The sequence below is a fragment of the Aulonocara sp. 'chitande type north' Nkhata Bay genome, linkage group LG3 (assembly GCF_057382095.1).
Source record: "Aulonocara sp. 'chitande type north' Nkhata Bay isolate Kocher_YH1m ecotype deep benthic linkage group LG3, A_spYH_male_GT1.1, whole genome shotgun sequence".
Lineage (NCBI taxonomy): Eukaryota > Metazoa > Chordata > Actinopteri > Cichliformes > Cichlidae > Aulonocara > Aulonocara sp. 'chitande type north' Nkhata Bay.
Genome location: NC_141346.1, coordinates 70646957 through 70673986, shown reverse-complemented (window position 1 = coordinate 70673986; position 27030 = coordinate 70646957). Strand labels below are relative to the sequence as shown.

The window sequence follows — 27030 nt, the reverse complement described above, 5'->3', positions numbered from 1 at the left end:
CTAGTGTTTACCTGACATTACCTGCGTACCTCACAGTTTGCAGGTAATGGGCATAATAATTACTGAACAGAGACATCCTGCTGTGAACTTTGTTGCTGTGGATCTAAAATGTAAAAATACATCTGAGAAGATTTCTAATCATGATTTTATGAGCCCCCAAAGTTTGATTCTGTTCATCTGGACGTAGCGCTCTCAGCGGGAGAAACATTTTGTCACTCATCAAGATGACTTCTTCAGGCTCAGCTGACTGCAGCTTTCCCCAATCTTATAAAGAGTACATCTGCATAATGACTCAAACCTAATGGTCAAGGAACTGACCTCCCAGCCTTATTGTTCCTTCAGTGGGCTGGTTTCAGTCATTATGCAAATGTACTTTTTATAGGGTTGGAAACCAGAAGTCAGCTGAGACTGACGAAGTCACCTGGATGAGTGACGAAATGTTTCTCCCACTGAAAGCGCTACGTCCAGATGAACAGAATCAACTTTTGGGATTTACTAACCTGGATGATTGAGCATGGATCAAGACGGGTTTTTATGAGGTATACAGTTTCTTATAATTTCTAAACCAGAAGGTTGAGGAGATGGAGCTCATGATAACTGGCTACTGCCTTTCAGCGTGCTTTATGAAATCATCCAATCAAAATAAAGTTAGGGAGAGCGGGGCTTTAAAGGGGAATGAGCCAAAGCAGCTTTTAGACAGAAAATGAAACGAGAGTCCAGGATGTGATACATTATTTATAACTACATTTACAGTAATCACACATATTAGAATTAATAAAGTGACCAGCAGTACTGTAGTAAGTGTAATACTGCAGTACTCACAGGCCTGTGCCAGCAGACACTGAACTACTGTCACTAAATCAACCTGGTCTTCACTGGTTTCCATTTACATACATTGGAATAATTGTGTTTAATTTGAAATATTTTTCTTCTGTTACACTTAAATTCTTGAACATTTTTTATTTAATTGTGCATTGTAGTGTACTCATTTGTACACATTTGATTACTTAGATTCAACATATAAAGAGATTTTATTTGATAATAAATATTATTGTTTTGTTGTTCTTGTTATTTTTTTCAGGCTGAGCAGCTGTAACCTGTCAGAGAAAGGCTGTACAGATTTGTTGTCAGTGGTCAGCTCCCAGTCCTGTAGTCTGAGAGAGCTGGACTTGAGTACCGACAGCCTGGAGGCTTCAGCAGTAAAGCTTCTGTCTGCTGCAGTGGAGAGTCCACACGCCAAACTGAATATTCTGAGGTCTGACCGATTTGTATTCTTTTTTCTTTTGTTTGTTTGTTTTGTTTTTAACTGAGAAAATAAATCCAGCAATTTAAACAGTAGAGGTAAACTTGATCAATTTACTGTTGTTTCGTACCACATCTGCTCAGCATAAAACAACAAGGATTCTTAAAATATAAGATTAGTTATTGCACCCTGATTACACTTTAACATCAGTCTTTGTTCATGTTTTCATTTTCAGACTCAACGTCTGTGAACTTCTAGCGGAAAACTGTGAAGCTGTGTCCTCAATGCTCAGCTCTCAGTCCTCTACTCTGACAGAGCTGGACCTGAGTATCAAAAATGTGCAGGATTCAGGAGTGAAGATTCTGTCTGCTGGACTACAAAGTTTAAAGTGTAAACTAAATACTCTGAGGTCAGATCAATTGACATTTTGTTTTTTTTAAATGAACCAATTAAACATTTTATTCAAGGCTTCCAGTTCCGGCGCTCGTGGGGATGGACACCTAGTACGAGAGCTCTCGACTGAAACTTATTAAAACTGCCCCAAGTAAATTAATACACTATCTAAGTGCAACAGGCCCCCCTCCTTGCAGCTACCACGAGCTCCTTCTATGGGCATGCACACTTCCTGTCACACACACACAGCCCCAACCTTTTTTCCTCCAACACAGAGAGTTTCTCTACTCTTCTCTTTTTTAAAAAAATATAAAACCACACACTCTTTACCCAATCGTCACACACTCATTGCATTAAATCATTTTCACAAACACACGCTTTATTTAATCGGCGCTTTACACAGCCGTTTAAATAATTTCACAGTTTATTTATATACACAGGCCTGTATCTCTCATGACAAACACAAGACACCAGATGCCAGAACTAGTTATTTAACGGTTCCTTAACACTTCAATGGAACCCTTTTGTACCGGTACACCTAGATTTTCGACTAATTTAAAAGCCCTATAGCCCAGGCCACGCCTTGCTGATCAATTAAACGCTACGGGAACGCCCTCCCGAGAGTCGCTCAGATTTCTAGAGACTAAATTAATTTAAAACCGCTTCCCGCAGCTGAGAGAGGAGCTCCACATCTGGCGCTAGTGTCAAACCCACGCCTTTTGCTTTACTTAAAGCTCACAAGCCAGCCACGTTGAATGGTCACGGCCGGGTCTCACCCTCCACCCAAACAGCGCAGTAAAAAGTGATGCTTGACCACTTAGTCTTTTCGGGTGCCTGAATTCCCTGCGGAGACCATCCGGGCTACTGGAACGCCGCCAGAAGTAACAGTGCGTCCACTGATTACCCGTCGCTGCCACACGAAGGCGCCTGCGCTCTTCGGAGCCACACGCTCCGGAACTTTTAGTTTATATTTAAAAGCGTCCCTGGGGACCTTCAGTCCCTCAGTTTTTAATTACCTGACGCCCGAAACCTCGTTTCTCCCACCCAAAATATCCGAATTTACCTAACCTTAACCCTGCTTGGCATCTTAACTCCACAAAACACATAAAGCACACAAACCAAGCCAAACTACCACAATGCAACACAGAAAAACAGAAAAAACCCCAAATAAACAGCAATAACTTTTGTGAGAATTTTATCAAACTGTTACTCCTAATTATCCTAATTAAATAAAATCACTCTGGACAGAACTCAGCAGGAGGCCCCCTGAGTGAACATTCAATTCAATTTTGTTTTACTTCCAATTTAGTACCTTTGGATAAAAAATTCAACAGGTGGTACTGACCTTTTTATGCCGCGGTTCTGTCACTCAGTGGCTCTCCTGTCTGGGTTCCCCCTCCTGGGGCTCAGCTCACTGCGCGTCCTTCTTTCCCTCCAAACCGGGTTTCGAGCACCAAAAATGTAGAAGTTCTTTTTATTTGGAAGGAAAAATAAGCACAGACCAGAGTCCCAGAAGTGTCCGAAAAGTGATTTATTACACACAAGATTGTACAGGTGTGGGAAGAAGCTCTTCCTCGTTTGCACAAAAGACAGAACGTTTTATAGCCATGTATGACGTCAGAAGACCACAGAAGAATTCCCCTATCTTCCCTTTATCTCCTTCTATGGCTAAGAACAACAACATTTTCCAGATGTTTCCACTCCTGCTTTCTGGGAATTTAACCAATAGTGTGTTCATGAGTGTGTATTTTGTGAGAGTGTCAGATTCCGGCCAACAAACGGTCAGTGTCCTTATCTGACTCTGCTAGGGCCGTCTGGATCCACAGCTAAGCTGGTGGTTTTACTAACTAATAGAGTATTGTATCTAGACTTCTGTTATAGCAGATTTACTAAATGATAAATGATACATGCTAATATGGATGAGAAACTGATGCAGACTAATGAAGTAATAATGAAATAATGACCGTGCTTTATGAATGACATCACAGTGAAAATAAAATAACATGTTTTTCTTGACAACATAAAGAGGAAAAAGGGGTTTAAATGATGTCCAGAAAGAACAAAATAGCTAAGAAGTTAACGTTTGAAAACGTGGAAGATGGCAATGTGCAGCTAACAGAAGGGGCTAACGTTAGCCCCTATGGGGCTAGCCGAGGCCACTCTCCCACTCCTAGCCGCGAGGATTCTGGGACAGAAGATGAGGTTGACCCAGCAAGTTTGACGCTGATACTGAAAGAACTGAGAGGCTTTGGGAAAGAGGTGAAAGAATTTCGAAAAGACACGAAAGCGCAACTGCTGGAAATAAGGGGTGAGTTGGATAAAGCCAATGCGCGGCTTAATGATGTGGAAACCAGGGTTGCAGAACACAAAGATAAGCTCCAGAACACAGACGAGATTTTGTCTGAGATACTAACAATGCAATTCAATGTTATTTATATAGCGCCAAATCACAACAAAAGTCACCTCAAGGCACTTCATAGATACAGAGAAAAACCCAACAATCACATGACCCCCTATGAACAAGCACTTTGGCGACAGTGGGAAGGAAAAACTCCCTTTTAACAGGAAGAAACCTCTGGCAGAACCAGGCTCAGGGAGGGGCGGGGCCATTTGCTGTGATTGGTTGGAGTGAGAGAAGGAAGACAGGATAAAAGACATGCTGTGGAAGAGAGACAGAGGTTAATAACACATATGATTCGATGCAGAGAGGTCTGTTAACACATAGTGAGTGACAAAGGTGACTGGAAAGGAAAAACTCAATGCATCATGGGAATCCCCGGCAGCCTACGTCTATTGCAGCATAACTAAGGGAGGATTCAGGGTCACCTGGCCCAGCCCTAACTATATGCTTTATCAAAAAGGAAAGTTTGAAGCTGATCTTCAAAGTAGAGAGGGCGTCTGTCTCCTGAACTCAAACTGGGAGCTGCTTCCACACCCAGTCCAACATAGCCAGGCTTTCTTTGCTGCTTTGACAAAACCTCAAATCCCAGTCAGAGATGGTGAGCATCATCACAGTGATGATCATTTCTCTGTTAACCCAGGCTTTCTGCTTCAGGATCTGTGCACGCTCACAGAACAAGGAGACCTTTAAACATCATTTCACTAAATGGATGGACTGAGCTCAGCCTACAGATGAACTGGTGCCAGAGATCATAAAGAACATCAAACAAATTCAACACTTTTAATGGAAATATGAGATTAATCTTGAAAGTAGAGATAGTGTCTGTCTCCTGAATCCAAACTGGAAGCTGGTTCCACAGAAGAGGGGCCTGAAAACTGAAGCCTCTGCCTCCCATTCTACTTTCAAATACTCTAGGAACAACAAGTAGGCCTGCAGTGTGAGAGCGAAGTGCTCTAATGGGGTGATATGGTACTACAAGGTCATTAAGATAAGATGGGGCCTGATTATTTAAGATCTTGTATGTGAGGAGCAGGATTTTGAATTCAATTCTGGATTTAACAGGAAGCCAATGAAGGGAAGCCAATACAGGAGAAATCTGCTCTCTCTTTCTAGTCCCTGTCAGTACTCTTGCTGCAGCATTTTGGATTAACTGAAGGCTTTTCAGGGAGTTTTTTGGACATCCTGATAATAATGAATTACAATAGTCCAGCCTGGAAGTAATAAATGCATGAACTAGTTTTTCAGCGTCACTCTGAGACAGGATATTTCTAACTTTAGAGATGTTGCGCAAATGGAAGAAAGCATGCAGGAAAAGTTTCAAACAAAACTAACATCACTGGAGGCTTACTCGAGGAGGGAGTCGCTCAGACTGTACAGGGTGCCGGAGGGAGAAGAATTGGGAGCTCCATCTATGGCCCACTTTGTGGAGAAGCTACTCTGGGAGAATCTCGCCATCCCACCATCAACACCGTTACAAATTCAGAGAGCACACAGAGCGTTATCATTACTCCCTCCGGACGGCTCCCAACCCAGATCGATCCTGGTAAAATTCCTGTGCTTCACGGTTAAAGAAGAAGTGCTGAGGCTTGCTTGGCAAAAAAAAGGTTTTATGTTGAATTCCAGCAAGAAATCAACCTCGACCACGATTACCCCCCTGAGATCATGGCTTTGAGGAAGGAGTATGCAGAGGCACGAAAGGTCCTAAAAGAGAAGAATGTACGGTTTAGGACCCTCTACTCAGCGCGCCTTAAGGTTTTTTTCAAAGAAGGAGCGAAAACCTACAACACGGTGGAGGAGGCAACGGCTGACCTGGCGAGTCGGGGCCTGCCGGTAAAGGTGATTACACCACTAGCAACCCCCAGAGAAAAATTACAAAGATGCCCGCTGTGGCGGGGAGTTGGTGGTCGGCGTCCGCGTCAGATCCGAGGAGCTGCGGGATATAGAGAGAAGCTGCAAGTATACAGACGTGAAGAGAACGAATTTAATGTTATGTATTAGCTATGGACAACATGGTGAAATATGGTTACTGTCGAGCTAAAATGGGTGGGGCTTCTCGTGCTGTGAGTGACGTCGCAGTGGAAAGCCCCCTAACTCAGGGAGTAATAAGGGGTTTCCCTTCAAGTTGTGAGGGTGTCAGTGGAAGTGCTCCACTGTCAGAAGCCAGCTTAGGAGCTTTCAAGCTCCAGTTATGTTCAAATGTTTTCAGTTCATTACTAACTTTTTTCACTTGTTACTGTTTTAAGAGGGGGTTGCCTGCTGCTATTGAGTTTATGCGCTGTGGTAACTTAATATATCTTTATGGGAAGTGAGTCAGTGAAAGTAATCTCTTTTAATGTTAACGGGGTTCTGAACGTGATTAAGATGAATAAGATACTGTCCAAACTAAGGAAGGAGAAGGCCCAGATTGCATTACTTCAGGAGACACACATGAACCAAGTAGATCACTTGAGATTGAAAAGAAAGGGTTTTAAATATGTATTCTCCTCTTCCGTTAAGTCCAAACACAAGAGGGGTGTGGCTACACTTATCTCTGGTACACTTAACTATGAACATATCTAAGAACTCTGTGACGAGGAAGGCAGATTGGTTAGAATAACAGAATGGATAGAGGGGTCTGAAATCACAATTTTAAATGTTTATGCTCCCCCTGGGAGCGATTGGCTATTCTATAGGAATAGGTTTGATTTATTGGTGGATTCTCAGGGGATAGTTGTCTGTGGGGGGGTTTTAACTTTAGACTTGACCCTAAACTAGACTCCTCCTCCCCAACCAACCAGGTAACAGCACTTACTAGAAAAGTCAATTCCTATATGGTAGAGATGGGGATAATAGATGTATGGAGGGACCGCTACGCATCTACCAGAAATTTCACTCATTACTCTGGTTCCTTTAAAGTGTATGCAAGGCTGGACTACTTTTTTATGTTTAAAGTTGATAGGTTTAGGGTCAAAGACTGTGACATATTAACAAGAGATCTATCTGACCACAGTCCTATCTCTCTATCTTTGCAGGTGGCTAGGAAAAAATGTACCACACTGTGGAAATTGTTATCGCACCTTAATGATCCTGCCATAGTTTCCAAATTAAAGGTAGACATTAAAGAATTTCTAGATGTTAATGACACAGGAGAGGTATCTCCAACTAGTCTTTGGGATATGCTCAAAGCGGTAATGAGAGGTAAATTAATTTCTATCGCCTCCCACTTAAAGAGAATCAAAGGGCAAAAATTAGCAGAACTACAGGCAAATTTAAAGTTGAAAGAATAGGAAGACATAAACACCGCAAATCCTACTGTGAAGCAGGATATCATGAAAATACAGGATGAAATTAATGATATTTACACCCAGGAGGCCCAAAATAACTTAATTTTTTTGAGGCAAAAATACTATGAGACAGGAGGGAAATCTGCAAAATATCTGGCAAATAAATTACGCAAACAACTAGAGGAAAGTACGATATACCAAATCAAGGACCCCAAGACTAATATTCTGGAATCAAAATTAGAAGACATTCAGAAATGTTTTGAGACCTTCTTTAGGGAGCTGTACTCACAGCCCAATGCTACAGAGGAGAATTGTACTGATGCCTTTCTTAGCTCTCTAGAATTACCTTCACTCCCGTCTCTCAAAAATGAGCTTCTAACACATCCCATTTTAGTGGAAGAAATTAATGCAGCTCTTTCCAGATTAAAACCAGGTAAGGTAGTTGGGCCGGACGGGTTCAGTTCTCAGTGGTATCACACCCTGAGGGCAGATCTAGTCCCCACATTGCTGAAGTCATTTAACTACATCCTACAGGAGGGAGAAATCCCACCCTCCTGGAGGGAGGCAACTATTTCAATTATCCCAAAAGAGGGGAAAGATAAATGAGAATGTGGAAACTATCGACCAATCAGTGTCCTTAACTTGGATTACAAACTATTTACTTCTATTCTTGCTCGTAGACTGGAGAAGTTGGTACCTGACCTCATCGATTTAGATCAGACTGGTTTCATTCACTATAGACAAACAACTGACAACATTAGGAGAATATTACACATCTCTGCTCAAATACAAAAGAACAAAACTCAATCAATGATAGGAAGCTTGGACACTGAGAAAGCCTTCGACTCGGTCAGATGGGTATTTCTGTATAAGGTTCTGGGGAAGTTTGGCTTTCACGACAAGTTTATTAGAGTAATCCAAGGTCTGTTTGCTCGACCCTCAGCCCGTATTAAGGTGAATGGTGATCTCTCCAAGCCCTTTGCTCTGGAACGTGGCTGTAGGCAGGGTTGTGCAATCTCGCCACTTCTCTGATTTATTCATAGAAACATTTGGCCAAACGATTAGACAAAATCATAACATTAGGGGTGTTGCATTGTCAGGAGTTGAACATAAAGTGGTAATGTTCGCCGATGATGTACTGGTCTGCCTGGAGGAGCCAAAGAGGTCTTTTAGTGAGTTGATGTCTACTTTAAGTGATTTGGGGAAGTTATCTGGTTATAAGGTCAATATTTCAAAAACACAGGTGATGACTTTAAATTATACAGCTTCTGTAGCTTTACGTAGGGATAACGAGAAAAATAAGTACCTGGGAATATATTTGACTGCGGACCTCTCGGGGCTCTTTCAGGCAAACTACGAGCCAATATCTGCAAGTATAAAAGCTGATCTGCACAGATGGAATCTGGTCCCCTTCATGAGTCTCAGCTCCCAGGTAACTTTTAAAGCATGGATATCCTGTGGCCTTACAACATTCCTCTCTCTTACTCATAGAAATATTGTGCTCAGATTTGAGACCTTACAGGACAACCTGACAAAATACAACTTTCATAGATACTTACAGCTGAGATCATATATTGATCATGAATGCCAACTTCAATGATGCTGAGTCGCATTTTTTCCTCATCCTGAAAAATGCCACAACCATGATCCCTACTAAATCTATTTCTAAACTATACAAAGCCCTCTCTAGTGCCAGCAAGGATAACACTTTATACACTAAGGATAAATGGGAAAGGGAATCAGGGATTGCTATTTCTGTGGGGGAGTGGGAAAATGTTTTGTACTGCCAGTGGTCCACGTCCAGTTCTATGAGCTGGAAGGAACATGGCTGGAAGAATATTATTAGGTACTTCAAGACTCCATATCAGGAGAGGTACAAAGGGGCTTATATGCAATGCTGGAGACAATGCGGCTCGACTGTTGCTAACCATTTTCATGTCTTTTGGGACTGTCCCAAGTTAAAAAACGTTCAGGTCTCCTTAAGTGCAGTCTTTAACGTTCAAATACCTTTAGATTTTAAGGTTTTATACATGGGTTTGGTCCCCTTTCTGGAATGTAGGAGTGAGATTAAGTTGGTGCAATTACTCTTGGTGGCAAGTAAAAAAACAATTACTAGAAGATGGTTAAGCCCAGCCCAGCCTACCCTAGACGACTGGTTTGGGATCATTTTAGAGATATTTAGGATGGAAAAACTTACATATCTGTTAAGAAATCAAAAAGCCAAAATCTACCAAAGTTGGAACAATTGGATCCAATTCATCACCCCCACGAGGGCTGACTTCACTTGATCTCACTATTACTTGGTTGTTTTTTGTTTGTTTGTTTTTTACATTTACTTCTATTACTATTGCTTGTTTATTTACTTATTTCTTCACAATGATTGCAGCATGGGCACCCCTCCCAGTTTGTGTTTATAGTTCCATGTAATGTGTTCTATATATCTCCTTCGGGAGAGCATGCGAGCAACTCTCCTAGTAATAGCTAGTGGAGGTTAATATGCACCCACTGATCACTTTGTTTACTGATCACTTGTCCAATCCAAATAAAGATATAATTAAAAAAAACCATTTTATTCAAGTTCATCCATATGATGTTGTATCTTAGTATGTTAAGGTTTCATCAAAAATAAAAAGATGGCATGTAATATAATAACAAACTTTACATAAGTATTATAGATTATCTTTTGTTTTTCAGACTGGGTGGCTGTAACCTGTCAGAGAGAAGCTGTGAAGCTCTGTGCTCAGTCCTCAGCTCCCAGTCCTCCAGTCTGAGAGAGCTGGACCTGAGTAACTCTGACCTGCAGGATTCAGGAGTGAAGCTTCTGTCTGCTGGACTAAAGAGTTCACAGTGTGCAGTGGAAACTCTCAGGTCAGGATTCAAACGTTAACACATATGATCATTTAAAATGTGAATTATATTATTGATTGACTTATCTATAGAGCTTTTAGCTAAACTTATATTTATATTTGAGTGGATTATTAGACTGAATTACTGTGTAAAATTTGTCACAGTCATACGATTTTGTTTATTTTTTATTTTTTATTCATGTACTGGCCATTTTACATAAATTTGGCTAATCTTCTACAATATATACATTTGATTTCGTTAGGAACAAAATGTTCAAATTACATATTTTGCTGGATATTGGGTATTAATGAAATTATTATGTCTTTAATGACACCACATTTCCATATGTAGGAGGTTACTGGTGGTATTGCTTCAGTGTTTGAGTTTTCCTTGCAAAGAAACATCTGGAATTTAACAATACATGTTTTAAAGCTGTTTTCTCCAAAGGGATTTGTATTAGTGATGGTAAATTTGATTCTTTTTACCGAATCGAGTTTAAATGAGTCACTCACCAAAATGAACCGGGTTTTTTTTAAATCATTTGAGTCTCTGAGTCAGTTGCCCAGAGAGTGCCAAAAATGTACTTTTTCTCTCAAAATTAATTTGTTTTTATTTTCATGTAAATCCTACTGCTACGATGAGTGACTGAAAAATAAAAACAACTATTTTATAGAGCAAAAAAGAATAAGATTTCTAAATTGGACATTTATTTTTGTTTATGTTATTAGTATTTCCTCTTTATCATCTTTGCACAAAAACAAAGTGTAGACTGAATGTTATATTGCATCAGTCAGACTATCAGGCTTCATCTCAGATGAAGGAGTGACTCTTCCGTGGTAACAAACTGTGAGTTTCAGCAGCTGAGAGGCAGGAGGGAAGGGTGAGTGAGTGGTCTTGATGCATTCTCAGTCTAGACTAGACTAGAAAGAGGGGCGCTGCTCTTGTGGCGAGCAGCAGGTTGTCTCTCTCTGTCAGTGTTTTAACTTATTTTATTTCATTCTTTTATTCCTTTATATATATACATTTTTTTGCCTGAGGAAATTCTATAGCATCGGCTTGTGTTTTGTGGAACTTCTTTTAACAAAGATGGGTTTTTTATTTCGCATGATTTTATTGGCAATCATGACGGTCGTTTGGAGTCATTCCTTTACCATCAATAATCCTGGCTAATGTGCAGTCTCTGAGGAGTCAATTGGATGAACTGCATTTGAATGTCGCACACTTGCGTGGCTACAGGGATACATGTCTAATGGCATTCACAGAGACTTGGCTCAAGGACTCTGACCCTGATTGTTCTCTGGAACTAAATGGCTTCGGGTTTCCCATACGTTTGGATCGAGACCCCGGAGCTACCCAGAAATCTCAAGGAGGAGTGTGTTTGTATATAAATCAGAAATGGTGTAAAAATGTGACCGTTCGTAGACAAGTGTGTCTGCCTGACATTGAGCTCCTCTCTGTGTCTTTGAGGCCGTTTTATCTGCCCAGGGAATTCCCACAGATCAACGTCACCATTGTTTACATCCACCCTAAAGCGAATCCTAAGAATGCGACTGACACCATCTCCATTTTTTTCCTAATAACAAACCATGGTCTTCAAAAGGTCTTATGAGGCTGATTCATGAAAGGAAAAAAGCTTTTATTGAAGGGAATATCTTGAAAGTTAGAGAAATTAGGAAGGAGATCAGATCAGAAATTAAAAAAGCCAAAGTAAAATACAAGGATAAGGTAGAGGCGGAGATGGGTAGCAATAACTTAAGGGTGGCCTGGGCAGGCATGAAACACATGACTGGTCACTGTTACAGTGACTGTAATAAGATAAGTCTTCCTGGTTTTAGTTCAGACTCTCAGTTAGCAAGTAGAGAAGCTTATAGACCCTCTACAATTTGCATACAGGCCTCGTAGACGTGTTGATGATGCAGTGGTCACTCTGTTGAACTTCCTTTATCGCCATCTTGATGGCGCCAAAGCTCATGCTCAGCTCTTATTTATTGATTTTTCTTCAGCTTTTAATACTATCCAGCCACATCTTTTAGCTGATAAACTTCTTAACCAGTTTACACTTGATCTTAATCTCGTTGGTTGGGTTTTAAACTTTTTAACTGACAGATCTCAGTGTGTGAGAGTGAACGGCTGTTTTTCCAAACAGCTGAACTCTTCCACTGGCTCACCGCAAGGTTGTTGTCTCTCTCCTCTACTGTATATTTTGTACACTAATGACTGTCGCAGTACACAGGCCAACAGGCATTTCATTAAATACGCAGATGACACAGTCATTGTAAGCCTCCTTCATGGTGAAGAGGATTCCCATGGGCCTGTTGTGGATGAGTTTGTTTCGTGGTGTGATCAGTCCTTCTTAATGATCAGCACCTTGAAAACCAAGGACATGGTTATTGACTTCAGGGAGACATCCCCTCATCCTGCACTAACAGTGGTAAATGTGCAGCCATTGAACTGGTGGACAGTTATAAGTATTTGGGGGTTGTTCTTGATAAAGCTCTGTGCTTTGAGTCACATCTTGCTGCTACAGTGAAAAAGGTTCAACAAAGACTTTTTAAGGAGGTTGAGAGGTTTCAATGTTTCATCTGCAATGATGACTCGTTTTTTATAAAAGTTTTATTGAATCTGTTTTAACTTTCTGTATCATTGCTTGGTATGGTAATATGTCTCTGAATAATAAGACCAGACTTAACAACCTGGTTAAAGTGGCTGGTAAGATTTCAGGGAGGTCTCAGGTCCAGCTTGTGGACTTTTATAACAGGCATGTGCTGAGGAAGGCGACCTCTGTCATGTTGTGTTCAGATCATCCTCTCTTTAATGATTTTCAACTGCTTCCATCAGGTCGTCGTTATAAAGTGCCTGCAGTGAAGACAAAGAGACATAGATTGTCTTTTGTACCTACTGCTATTATCATAGTTAATAACACTGAACCATATGTGTTGTTGCCATTGCACATTGTACTTTTTTGATGAAAAATCTAGGTTGTTTTCTCAGGCTTATATTATATTATATTATTTTGGAGTGTGTATGTGATGTGTTGGTTGCCTGTTTGTTTGTTTGTACGGACATACTGCAAATCAATTTCCCATTAGGGACAATAAAGTTACCAATAACCAATAATCATCCAGGTAAGTAAATCTCCAAAAGTTGATTCTGTTCATCTGGACGTGGCGTTTTGTGGGAGAAATGTTTCATCATCATCCAGGTGACTTCTTCAATCTCGGCTGACTGCAGGTTTCAATCTTATAAACAGTACATTTGCATAATGACTGAAACCAGCCCACTGAAGGAACAATGGGCTGGGAGGTCAGTTCCTTAATCATAATTATGCTAATTCTCATGACCATTGATCAAAGCCCACTGATCAAAGCCCAATGATCAAAGCCCACTGATCAAAGCCCACTGATCAATAGCCATGAGAACCATTCACAGAGAGTTGGGGAATGGCTGCAATCACAGCATTTTAATCATTCTTTTAAAGGCTGTAGATTGGAGCCATTGCTCTAACAGTGTACAAATGTAACAGGGCTTGGTGCTGATGCTAACAGTGCTAGCTGCTTCAGCCTTTATTTACACATTATAAGCACATTTCGCTTATTTTAAACAGTATATAAAACAGCTAGTACTGCTGGGACGTTATATTTTCACAAGCTAACATCAGCCAATCAGTGAGATGTCTAGCCATGACAGTTGTATGTTGCTGTGAGAAGAGTCGGGCTACATACAGTGATGATAGTGTTAGCCATGTTAGCATTTAGCTTCTATGTTTTTATAGTTTACACTTCTTGTTTATTGCTAGCTGCTCTGTTTAGTTGCTTTAGGGTTTCTTAGTTTACTTTTCCTGCATTATTTTGGTAGTTATCGTGCTTGGTGTCATAAGTTCAGTTTGACTTCCTCCCCTGACATTGTCTACATTAGTTTCAGCTGTGGAAGGATTTATTGAGTGTTTTCTATTTCTTCCATTTGAACAATAGTGGTGCACTCTATGCTTGTAGCTGCTGTGTGCTACGTTCTTCTGTCAAACAAGATGGCGCCTGTGTTTGGCTTTGCCGCTGCTGCAGCTTGCTGGAGGCAACAATGTAGTTTTTCACTGTCGTCAATCATTTTTTGTAATGTCATTTTTGCTCTTTTGAGTTCTGACTTAATTTCTGCTGCTTTAAATTATGATTGGGAGATACTGTTAACCCTTTAAGGCCGGTCAGAGTGGGAACGCTCAGTTTTGCGTAACTATTTTTAAATGCCTGTAGATCGGCAACCACACAAGCTAGTGCAATAATTTTTATTTTTGCATGTGAAACCGGAGTTGTACTTACATCTTATGTATCCAGCTTATCCTAGGTCACCGTTTCCTTCCACACATAGCTTTGCAAAAGTTGCATGAAAAGCACTTGCAGCAACAAAAAAGTAATGTTCCAGAAACACGCTTTGCCAATCCGATCAGATGTTCATAGCACTTCCTACGTTGGAATAGATGTCAGCCCAAACTATCGTATGTCCGCCATTACCTGCCCGAAACCTGAAGTGACGTCGTTTTTGCGAAAATTCTAGTTGTTTGTTTGTTTGTTTTTTTTACCTTGAAGCCTACACTGGTGTTTTTAAAAGTCATGTTTGAGTTTACCCTTTCAGTATAGTTTCTGGGAGGCTTAGAACTCAAATTACACAGTTGGAAATAGTTTATTTTGATGCACTGAAGTTTTTCTTGCAAATTCACATGGTAGTTGTCACGGTTTGCGGGGCAAGCCATGTGGATTTGTAGTGAGGATCCAAAAGGCGGCAGCTCTGGTGCAGGTGAGCGTTTATTTACAGCAGTGGGTACAAACAGCAACAGGGTGTGAACATGAAACTGAAACCTAAACTGGGTAAACTAACACACAAACCAGGAATGACGGTGCAGGGAGGTCCGGGGAAATACATGCAGGGAGACCGAGGGGAAACAACACAGACGAACCAGCAACTACTATGACAGAAGACACAACTTAAATACACTCAGAGAACACAGGGGGATTACATACAGGTGGGGACACAGCTGGGAGTAATTAACATGACGAGACTAGGGAGGCAAACTGAAAACACTCACATAAGACACAGACCTTCACAATAAAACAGGAACTTACACATGAAAGGACACAAACTAAGAAACGCGGACTAGATACAGGAACACACGGGCAGAACAGAGTAAACACTAACCAGAGGAAGAACAGAACCAAAATCGCGAAGAGAAAACACAAAACGCTGGGTCAAAAGGACCCAGGATCATGACAGTACCCCCCCCCCCCTCAAAGGCTGGCTCCAGACAGCCCAACAAGAAACAAAACAGCCAGAAAAAACAGAAAACAACCCGACCAGGGCGGGCGGCGGGGGCCCAGGAAGGAGGGCTCGAAGCAAAACAAAACCGGAGCACCAGAAGGCCAAAAGACAAAAACAAAAAACGAGCCCAAAACCAAAAGAAACGAAGCACACCAAAACACAGGAAAAAAACAGAGTCCAAAACAGAAGAGTTCAGGGGGCCGACAGCACAGGAGTCCAAAACAGTTCGGGGGGCCGGCCAGGGGGCCGACAGCACAGGAGTCCAAAACAGTTCGGGGGGCCGGCCAGGGGGCCGACAGCACAGGAGTCCAAAACAGTTCGGGGGGCCGACCGTGCGGACGGCAACGGCGGCGACGTGGATACAGTTCGGGAGGCCGGCCGTGCGGACGGCAACGGCGGCCACTCAGGCGATGGCGGTCCGGGGGCCGGCCGTGCGGAAGGCAGCGGCGGCCACTCAGGCGATGGCGGTCCGGGGGCCGGCCGTGCGGAAGGCAGCGGTGGCCACTCAGGCGATGGCGGTCCGGGGGCCGGCCGTGCGGAAGGCAACGGCGGCCACTCAGGCGATGGCGATCAGGGGGCTGGCCGCGCGGAAGGCAGCGGCGGCGCCCAAGTGTCAGGCGCACCGGCCGAGGCTTGGAGGGCACAGGACCAGGCGACGCTGAAGCAGAGGCAGGACCAGGCGTAACAGAAGCACAGGCAGAGGCCGGACCAGACGAGGACGAAGACGAAGACTCGGATGAGGCCGGACCAGACGAGGACGAAGACGAAGACTCTGATGAGGCCGGACCAGACGAGGACGAAGACGAAGACTCTGATGAGGCCGGACCAGACGAGGCTGCAGCTGGCGATGAGGCTGCAGCTGGCGATGAGGCTGCAGCTGGCGATGAGGCTGCAGCTGGCGATGAGGCTGCAGCTGGCGATGAGGCTGCAGTAGACGAAGCACAGGCTGGAGCTGCAGCTGACGAAGGCTCTGAGGCTGCAGCAGACGAAGCACAGGCTGGAGCTGCAGCTGACGAAGCACAGGCTGGAGCTGCAGCTGACGAAGCACAGGCTGGAGCTGCAGCTGACGAAGCACAGGCTGGAGCTGCAGCTGACGAAGCACAGGCTGGAGCTGGCGTAGCAGATGGTGGCTGGATGGGCTCCTCGGGCCCTCCAGCTGATGTGGCATGGTGCTGGTGCGGTTCTCCTGAACCCCCAGCTGACGAGGAAGGTTGCTGAACGGGCCCCTCGGACCCTCCAGCGGAGACAGGAGGCTGAACGGGCCCCTCGGACCCTCCAGCCGACGAGGCATGAGGCTGGTGTGGTTCTCCGGAACCACCAGCTGACGAGGAAGGCTGCTGGACGGGCTCCTCGGGCCCCCCAGCGGAAACAGGAAACAAAGGCCGGAGCGGTCCGTCGGACCCTCCAGCGGAGACAAGAGACGAAGGCCGGAGCGGTCCCTCGGGTGGCTGCTTAAACTCCAGGGGTCCAGAATCAGCTGAGGACTGGGACCTAGCCTCTGGGGAAGCCCTGGAGCGGCAAACTGTGCCAAAGGCGGCTGAACTACAAAAAGCACCTTGAGGTAAAATTATACTTTCTCCCTGCATGGAGTGAGTATGTGAGACCACTATTACTGGAGCCAGAGTTACGGGTAGCGGGGGCACTGGAGCTACTGGGGCCTGCGCTACAGGCGGCACTGGAGCTACTGGGGCCTGCGCTACAGGCGGCACTGGAGCTACTGGGGCCTGCGCTACAGGCGGCACTGGAGCTACTGGGGCCTGCGCTACAGGCGGCACTGGAGACTGAGCTGAGGGTGGCACTGGAGACTGAGCTGAGGGTGGCACTGGAGACTGAGCTGAGGGTGGCACTGGAGACTGAGCTGAGGGTGGCACTGGAGACTGAGCTGAGGGTGGCACTGGCTGCGGGGGAGCTAACTGGGCTGAGAGTGGCTGCGCGGGAGCTAACTGGGCTGAGAGTGGCTGCGGGGGAGGTGATATGCTGTTCACAAAGTCATCTGCCGCACAGAACACCGCCCCTGAATGAACAGTCATACAGTCCGCAAATGGAAAACAGTCCTCACTCACCACAGCCGGCGAATTAGAAGTCCGAACGTCCAGCTGTGGGGTGGCGCGCTTGCGGCGCGATCGGCGTCTCCTCCCCGCAGACGGCTCCGACGGGCCGGGCAAGATCACATCCGGCGAGTCGGGCAGCGAGGCAGGAGTGGCTGAGAGAAGGTGCGGTGTGTGCCGGAGAAAAGCCTGTATGGTCGGAGGAAGTGAATTTAGTAGCCATGGCAGGCCGGAAAAGAGCCGTTGTAGCCGACCTTCCACGGCGCGGCGAAGCTCGTACGGAGGATTCTCCAGCCACAGCCCGAGGAGGATCTCCACATTGTAGCCGATGTCATCCTGGAGCTCCTCGGACGGATTGACTGCCGCTGGGTCCATGGTGGCTGGTTCGTTCTGTCACGGTTTGCGGGGCAAGCCGTGTGGATTTGTAGTGAGGATCCAAAAGGCGGCAGCTCTGGTGCAGGTGAGCGTTTATTTACAGCAGTGGGTACAAACAGCAACAGGGTGTGAACATGAAACCGAAACCTAAACTGGGTAAACTAACACACAAACCAGGAATGACGGTGCAGGGAGGTCCGGGGAAATACATGCAGGGAGACCGAGGGGAAACAACACAGACGAACCAGCAACTACTATGACAGAAGACACAACTTAAATACACTCAGAGAACACAGGGGGATTACATACAGGTGGGGACACAGCTGGGAGTAATTAACATGACGAGACTAGGGAGGCAAACTGAAAACACTCACATAAGACACAGACCTTCACAATAAAACAGGAACTTACACATGAAAGGACACAAACTAAGAAACGCGGACTAGATACAGGAACACACGGGCAGAACAGAGTAAACACTAACCAGAGGAAGAACAGAACCAAAATCGCGAAGAGAAAACACAAAACGCTGGGTCAAAAGGACCCAGGATCATGACAGTAGTATTTATTTTAGTTTTTCATGCAGTATATACAATTTGGTGTATCTCAAAAATACAACTATGGATACACTCAAATTACATTTCCTGTGGTTGGAAACTATTTTGTACAACTTTTTTAGTTCTTCCGTTTTGAGGGATAAACCTCTTAAATTTCTCTAACTACAAATATATGTAAAAATACAAAACAAAACAATTTTCAATTTGTTCTAGTTTATTGCACTTTTTGCTGTATATGTATATATGTATATGTAGTTACTATGGACTGAATGCATACATATTATTAAAATTTGGGCTATAACGGTTGTATTGATGTATAGCAACTTGAACTGCTCCCCAAAATGGCACTACAGCAGTGGTTCCCAAACTTTTTTTGCTGGGCCCCCCTTTGTTTTACACGAAAAACGTTCGCCTCCCCCCCGGCGCGTGAACAGCACGCACACGCACTAACACATCCTCCAACCACACACGCCCATATTTTGCTCCATTGCGGTTTATTTCACACCTCAAACATTTAGTAAACAATTAAGCAAATACAAGTAATCTGCAATAAATTACAGGTAGTAAGAAAATAAACTACTAAATCTTTTACGCTACGTCCGCACCTACACGGGTATTTTTGAAAACGCAGCTGTTTCATCCAAACAGTGTTTCAAATCACCAAAAACTGAGATTTTTTTAAAACTCCTTTTTTGCGGACGAGGAATACAGAGTTCATCTGGCAACGTCAAAGGTTGCGCCTTTTTTCACGTCACGTTATTGTTTATGTGAGATGAATTGCAGAATGGCAGACAGAGACAAAATACTGTTAATCTGAGTATCTGCAGGTTTCACACGCAGTTACTGTCCCTCCATTTACAAAGGCGTCACGGGTAGTTGTTTTTTCTTCTTCTGTAATACTAATCAACATTGCTGTCATTTTCAAAAAATGCCTCTCTGTGCAAAATGGGTTCAAAAACATAAACAGCTGTGGGATCCTGTTTGTCTGTGATTTGAATCGAGGGAACAAATCGTGGCAGGATCAGCCTGATGTTATTTGTATCCCGCTGTAACTTTACTCTATAAAGAGCAAACATCTCCAAAATGTCAGGAGTAGTTAGTCACTACAACAAGTGTTTGTGAACTAAAAATTAAGAATGTGGGATCCTGTTTGTCTATGATTGGAAGAGCCCAGCGCTGCTCCCGACGCAGGGACCTACCTCAGCACCTGTGCAGGTGAAGCCAAAGGGCAGATTTGCTTCACCATATTTTCTAGTCTTTGGCTTAGAATGAAGTTGGTTTGGAAACATATTCAGCGATGCTTCATCTCCTGCTTTGCGTTTCTGTGGGCGCCGTGCTAGCAGTGTTCAAGCGTTTTGTTCCCCTCCCTTTTCATACCGCGCCCCCCCTGCCATGGCTCTGCGCCCCCCCTAGGGGGCGGGCACCACAGTTTGGGAAGGTCTGCACTACAGCATGTAAAAATCTAAAGATAAGCTCTGGCAGACTTGGTTCTATGGTAGGTCTTAAAGGGTTTAACATCAAAGATTCAGTGGAGAGCTACTGTAACAGCTGAACAGAAAAACTCTTCCTCCCCTGGTGTGCTACTCTTCACAACCCGCAGGACTTTCACCCTCAAGAGATGGAAAAGGGGAACGAGGGCCGACGTCCAGGTGAAACTGAGAAGCTACCAGAGGCTAGCTTCTTGGCTGTGGGGAGAATCCTGGTGCCTGCGTCCACTTCCTCTCCTGACATTTAGTTAATATGTTACGCCGGTGACTGGGACCTGGGCTCTGTGGCTCAGAAGCAGTTTTTCTCACGGTGTGTCCGTCAAACGTTCACTGTTTTTATTGATAACAGCTATGTCTGCTCATCGATCATTGCTTCCCCCAGCTCTGGAGTCGCTGCCCTGCCCAGCAGGTCCACAGGTCTGCATTGTCTTTATTTCAAGTGCCGCTGCAGTCAGCTGTTGATTTTGCAGATCGACCGTCATCAACTCGGTTGGCCCCGCTTAACGTTCGCTCCATAACAAACAAATCATTTATTCTAAGCGATCTCTTTATTAAAGAGTCTCTAGATTTCATGTGTCTGACTGAGACGTGGCAGCAAAATAAGAATTATGTCCAATGTTCCCTCTAATGTTTCATGTGTCTGAGCGAACACACAAACTCCCTGAGCGGTCCCTTGGATCACTGGATCACGTTGTCATTAACGTGGCTTCACTCTACATCAACCAAAACACCGGTGTCGGCACATGAGGACGCTGTCATAGCCCGTCAGCGACGTTGATTAGCTGCGTATATACGAATGTGAATCATTGGCTGGACTATGGGATAAGGCGGCATCGTTCTAAATACTGGAGCAGCCAGTCACTGACTAACACTGCAAAGCAGAATTGTTAACGTATTTATTTTAATTTCAATTCAGGTTAGTATTTAGTATTTATTTATTTATTGTCATTGTCAAGAACAATGAAATTGCGTTTGGGGCTTCCATACAACCCAAAAAGAAAAGAAGAAAATAATAAATACCCCTTAAAACCCAAGTGTACATATTTAACCCAGTGTGACTCCAATGCAATAAGACAATCCTTAGCAACAACATGAGAACATGACAAGTAATGTTCGTAGAAAATCAGACAAAGACCTGAGAAACATGACAAAGTACAACAATGCAACCGATTCAATATTATTGTACTGTGAGATATGATATCAGATATGATAGTTATCTATTTAAGAAGGAGGGGGGGGGGGCAGGAGGGGGAAGAGAATAAAGATATGATGCACCAATGCAGACCAGTTCATTGCTATTAAGAAGTTGGATATGGTTATTGTCCGTGAGAGGGGGGCAGAGAGTTCAGGAGCCTCACAGCCTGTTAGATATCTTTTTGTGCGCAATGCAGATACTCTGTGTGCAGAGAGCGTGTCAGCGGATTGCGCCCGTGTGCAGCTTAGAGGGAACATTGATTATGTCCACTTGAATGAAATCTGCCCGGCTGGCTGCTCCGTCATCTGAACTCCGCGTCTTTTAGGACGTGGTGGAGGACTCGCTGTTGTTTACCAGGACAGATTCACATGCAGTCTGATGACCTCGGACTCCTTTTCTGCATTTGAGTCACAGATGATGGTCAGTTCTCTAAAAACCAGTTATTGTATTTTATACTACATGATGGGGTCTTTCTAACTGAATTTAATGACCTTCTGACATCCATCATTTCATTGGAGAAGGTTGGGAGATTTGAGCCGTCATATTGATGAAGCATCCTGTAACACTGCTGCTGAGCTCATCACTGTCACTGAGTCTTTTAACTTTAGGCAGCATGTTTCTGGCCCCACACATACAAAGGGTCACACACTGGATCTTGTTTTCTCCCTGGGTTTAAATATACATGATGTATGTGTGGAGGATGTCCATGTGAGTGACCATAGCTGCATATTTTTTAACTTGTTATTTTACTTGGATCCTTCATCTCCTAAACTGATGATCCAAAGGCGGATTATAAACCAAGATGCTGCTGGAAGGTTCTCTGCCATGTTTGACCCTCGCATGGCTCGTAGTGACCTCGACTCACGTATTTTATCCTTTAATGATCAATGCAAGTTGTTGGAAAGCCCACTGATAACATGTTTACATGGCTAAAATGTTATGGCTCATTCATTGATAGTATTTTCGCCATAGAAATTGTTATGTCCTATATTGTTGAACCCACCATGTCTATGCTGATGCTCTTTGAACGCACCACATACGTACTCGAGGCCATGCAGTGGCTGCTAGTCTGTGTTCTCAGTATTTTTATGTGTCAGTTCCAGTTTTAGAGCTCTAAAGTGCAGCTATCGTGTTAGGAATATGTTAGGAATAGACAGGAACACTGAGCACACTGAGGTCAAATCTTTATTTAGGGCGACCGTGGCTCAGGGGGTTGGGAATCGCATCTGTAACCAGAAGGTCACCGGTTCGATCCCTGGGCTCTCTGTCCTGGTCGTTGTGTCCTTGGGCTTTACCCTACTTGCCTACTGGTGTTGGCCAGAGGGGCCGATGGCGCGATATGGCAGCCTCGCTTCTGTCAGTCTGCCCCAGGGCAGCTGTGGCTACAACCGTAGCTGCCTCCACCAGTGTATGAATGTGAGAGTGACTGAATAGTGGCATTGTAAAGCGCTTTGGGTGCCTTGAAAAGCGCTATATAAATCCAATCCATTATTATTATTATTATTTTACCACTCGCTGCATTCTTGATGTTCATGTTCTTCTCTTTCCCCTCACCCTGCAACCAGTCATGGTAGATGCTCCTCCTGGAGCCTGTTTTCACTGGGAGGATCTTTGTGTCAAAGGGAGTTCTTCTTCCCACCATCACCAAGTGCTGCTCACAGTGGAGGCGGTTACCTTACACTGTTAAACAGCTTCAGATGACTGTTGTTGTCTGTTGGGTATTGTCACTTATAAATAAAGTTACATTGAATGGATGTATGGATGGATAGATGTTATTGTGACGAAGAGAAAACGATTGTTGACAGATTGATTGTTGTTTTGTGTGTCTGCAGTCTGTCAGGCTGTCTGATCACAGAGGAAAGCTGTACTTCTCTGGCCTCAGGTCTGACCTCCAACCCCTCCCATCTGAGACAGCTGGACCTGAGCTACAATCATCCAGGTCCCTCAGGAATTAAGCTGCTGTCGGCTGGACTGAAGGATCCAGGCTGGAGACTGGACACTCTCAGGTATGGAGAGAATGTCTGATAGAGGAGGAAGAGCTGGAAACATTTCCTGTGTCCTTCACTCACTTCCTGTTTGTTTCCTGCAGATGAGACATGAACAATCACACATGCAGGAATATTTTCAGGGACAGACACACTAGTCTAGCTGGATAGTTCATGGATATTTATGTAGGGGTCTCCAAGGAGTCTGGTTGCAGGAACATTTAGGTCACAGGTATACCTGAGATAGATACCAGTGTACCTAATAAAGTGTCAGCCATGTGTATGTTTCCCATGCTGTATGTCCACAGTGACAGAAGGATGAAACAAGGCTGTGAATCATTTCAGTCTGTGTTTGTGACAAAGAGGCAGACAGGAGCAGCTAACATTTGGAAATGGAAGCTTAAATAATGACAAACTCTACATTCACAGCTGAATTAACAATAAATTTGTTCTCAAGTGCACATTTAGCAGCTAATGCTATTACTGTTTTCCCTTGCTTTCTACAACTTGAGCAGCTATTGCTAAGTAGGCCACTTTGCTCTGCTAAGGATTTATGTGACCATGATGAAAACTCTGATAAGCTAATGCTGCTAAGCTAATACTGTTTATGGGCCCTGTTAGAATCAATATTTCATTCTCATTCTGTTGTTTGAGAACAATATTAACGTTTCACATCATTATAACACAAGAGAAAAGGGTATTAGCGTTAGCTACTAATGCTTATTCACCTCAAATTAGCTTTAGCTGCTAATGGTAGCCTACTTAGCAATAACTGCTCACTAATATAATGCTAATTCACATCAAATTAGCATTAGCTGCTCAAGTTGTTATAAGGAAAGAGAAAACGGTATTAGCATTAGCTGCTAATAATTGTTCACCCCTAATTAGAGTTAGCCCCTAATGGCAGCCTACTTAGCATTAACTCCTGACGTCGTTGTAATGCAGGGGAAAAGAGTTACCATTATCGGATAATGCTAATTCACATCAAATTAACATTAGTTAACAACGGTAGACTTCGTATCATTAGCTGCTGTCATTCTTACAAAGCAAACAGTATGAGCATTAGCTGTTAATGCTTTCTCATCTAACATTAGAATTGGCCACTAATGGCGTATTGTTAAAAAGTAAAAAAACACATTGTTAGCATAAGCGGATGATGCTAATTCACCTAAATTAGCATTAGCTAATGATGGCTACATACCTAGCATTAGCTACTGATATTGATATAAATCAAGAAAATATGGTATTAGCATTAGCTTTTAATGCTTTTTCATCTAAAATTAGAATTAGCCACTAATGGCGTGCTATTTAGCATTACCTCTTCACATCGCAGGGGAAAAGTTAAAATTAAATTTAAAAAAATGTTCAGATTAGCTACTCATATTGTTAAAAAGTAAGAAAAAACATTGTTAGCATAAGCGGATAATGCTAATTCACCTCAAATTAGTATTAGCTAATAACGGCAACCTACTTAGCATTAGCTGGTCATATTGTTATAATGCAAGAAAATATGGTATTAGCATTAGCTGCCAATTCCTAAATACCTAAAATTAGCATTACCTGTAATGGAAGTCTACTTAGCATTAACTCCTCACTAATGTAATGCTAATTCACATCAAATTAGCTTTAGCTTTAGTATTAGCTGCTAGCACCAGCCTACCCAGCACTAGCTGCTCACATTGTTAAAAGGGAAGAGAAAACGATATTAGCATTAGCTGGTAATAATTATTCACCCCTAATTAGAATTAGCTGCTAATGGCAGCATACTTAGCATTAACTCCTCACATCGTTATAATGCAAATGAGGCTAACTTACATTAAATTAGACTGCTGTTATTAGCTAATGCTATTTAGCAGTAGCTGCTCACATTGTTATAAAGCAAAGGAAAACGATATGAGCATTAGGTTCTAATGCGTATTTGCCTTTAATTAGACGTAGGTGCTAATGGCGACCTACTCAGCATTAGCAGCTCAGATGTTGTATTGCTAGGGAAAAGAGTGTTAGCATTAGCCGTTCACATTGTTATAAAGTTAAGGGAAATAGTGTTAGCATTAGCTACTCACATTGTTAAAAAGTAAGTGTTAGCATTAGTGCATAATGCTAATTCACATCCAATTAGCATTAGTTAATAACGGCAGCCTATTTAGCATTAGCAGATAATGTTGAATTTGGCCCACTGGAAAAGTTAAGAACTCAAGATTTAGGAGTGTTTCTCGATAGCTCTTTCTCATTTGAGAAACAAATAAATGTTGTTATTAAAACCAGCTGTAAGCTTTATATTGTTGATTGTCATTTCCCATATGGAAAAGATATATAAATCTTATAAAGTTTGTATCTGTCTTGTGTGAAACTTGTATGAAAAGCATACAAGAGTGAAAACAGATATAAGATCCCTTGAAAAATTATATAATGAAACTTGTATGTTTTCGATACTTACTAAAACAATATATGAAAGTAATGAGAAAGTGGCCACTTTCGTGAGTATGACTTTCATCATATAAGTTTTTAGTCTTTTCCATATGGGATATGCTTAAAAATATTTACTCATACATGCTTAGTTTTATAATCGATTGGATGATGATAGAGGTTTGATCCTTAGTAGTCTGTAAAGACTCTGTGTGCCTTCCAGAGTGCTCTGGCATGCACACACCACTTGGGGCCATGAGAGAGGTCGTACCCTCTCTTACTGATTTATGGTGTAGGACAGGGGTCTCAAACTCAATTTAGCTGGGGGCCGCTGCAGGCAGAGTCTGGGTGAGGCTGGGCCACATTAGGTTTTCCACAAGAAAGACATGGTTAAAAAATTCCAATCTTCTCAAATCTCTTTATTTTTATTTTTTAACACAAAATATGAAAAATAAATAAACAAATTAAGAATTAATAAGAAAATAAATCAATCTGTAATACATAAATAAAATAATAATAAGATATTTTTAGTCAGTGAACTTGTGTGTTTTTTTCAGTCTTCTATATCTGCATTGTTTAGATTGAAATGTCTGTATTAACAGTTCTATAACCTTCTTCTGAACATGAATGGAACACTGGAGAAAATGAACTGTTCTTCTGAACATGGCTTCTCTTGCCTACTCCTTGCTGCTAGAGACCTGGCAGCGTTTCCTCTCGCATAGCCGAGCCAGATTTGGCCTGAGGGAGGAAGCAGTTGCGACCCTCAGTATGTCTTGAAGATGATCATCCGTAAGTCTGGACCTGTACTTGGACTTATTGAAGTTCAAAGTGGAGAAGAGCTTTTGGCACAAGTATGTGCTACCAAAAAGGCACATGGTCCGCTTGAACATTCGGGAAAGCCGAGGGAAACTAGGGCTCAAGTCTCTCAAAAATTGTCCAAGCTTGTCTGCTTTTCCACTCACCTCCCTGAACTTTGCTTTGAGTTCAGAGTTGCACTGCAGCTCAATGAGCTCCATTTGAAGCACAGAAGGGGCATCTTGCACATCAAAGGAGAAGGGGTCCGCAAAAATGTGAAAGGTGGCTCTGTGTGTCTTGAAGTCAGCAAATCTGTGATCAAATTCCTCCTGTAGCCTCAAAATGACATCAACATACTCGTCAGCACTGAATGGTGTGCCTGCATCCACGAGTGCCTTGCATGCTGGGAAATGGCAAAGGTTTGTCTGAGAGAGCTGAGCTTTCCAGAGCGCCAGTTTTGTGGAGAATGCTCTCACGTTGTCATAGGCAGCACTGACAAGTTGCCCCTGGCCTTGTAACGTCTTGTTCAGTACATTAAGCTCATGTGTCATATCAACAAGAAAAGCTGAGTCCATGAGCCATTTGGGATCAGTTAGCACAGGAACACTAACTCCATCCTTCTCCATGAAGGCTTCACTTCTGCTCTCAACTCAAAAAGTCTCTTTAATACATTTCCCCTGCTGAGCCAACGTACCTCAGTGAAGTCGAGCACATCCCCATATTCTGACTCC

General features: G+C 43.2%; 3 protein-coding genes across 3 annotated transcripts in view; 2 read left to right on the top strand and 1 right to left on the bottom strand.

Annotated features, from left to right (window-relative positions):
• Nucleotides 1–27030, top strand: part of LOC147336896 (protein NLRC3-like) — a 172271-nt gene that overhangs the window by 21500 nt on the left and 123741 nt on the right. The window lies entirely within an intron of this gene.
• Nucleotides 1–27030, top strand: part of LOC147336902 (protein NLRC3-like) — a 53571-nt gene that overhangs the window by 21500 nt on the left and 5041 nt on the right. The window contains exons 6-9 of the mRNA XM_086285687.1: nt 1082–1255; nt 1479–1652; nt 9995–10168; nt 22946–23119. Coding sequence (XP_086141813.1) covers nt 1082–1255; nt 1479–1652; nt 9995–10168; nt 22946–23119 — 696 coding nt within the window. The remainder of the gene's footprint in view (nt 1–1081; nt 1256–1478; nt 1653–9994; nt 10169–22945; nt 23120–27030) is intronic.
• LOC147336903 (uncharacterized) lies at nt 16022–17896 on the bottom strand. The gene is made up of 2 exons (XM_086265621.1): nt 16415–17896; nt 16022–16109 (listed from the first exon to the last, which is right to left on the bottom strand). Exons 1-2 carry the CDS (start codon nt 17872–17874, stop codon nt 16022–16024), a joined length of 1548 nt encoding a protein of 515 aa, XP_086121747.1. The 5' UTR covers nt 17875–17896.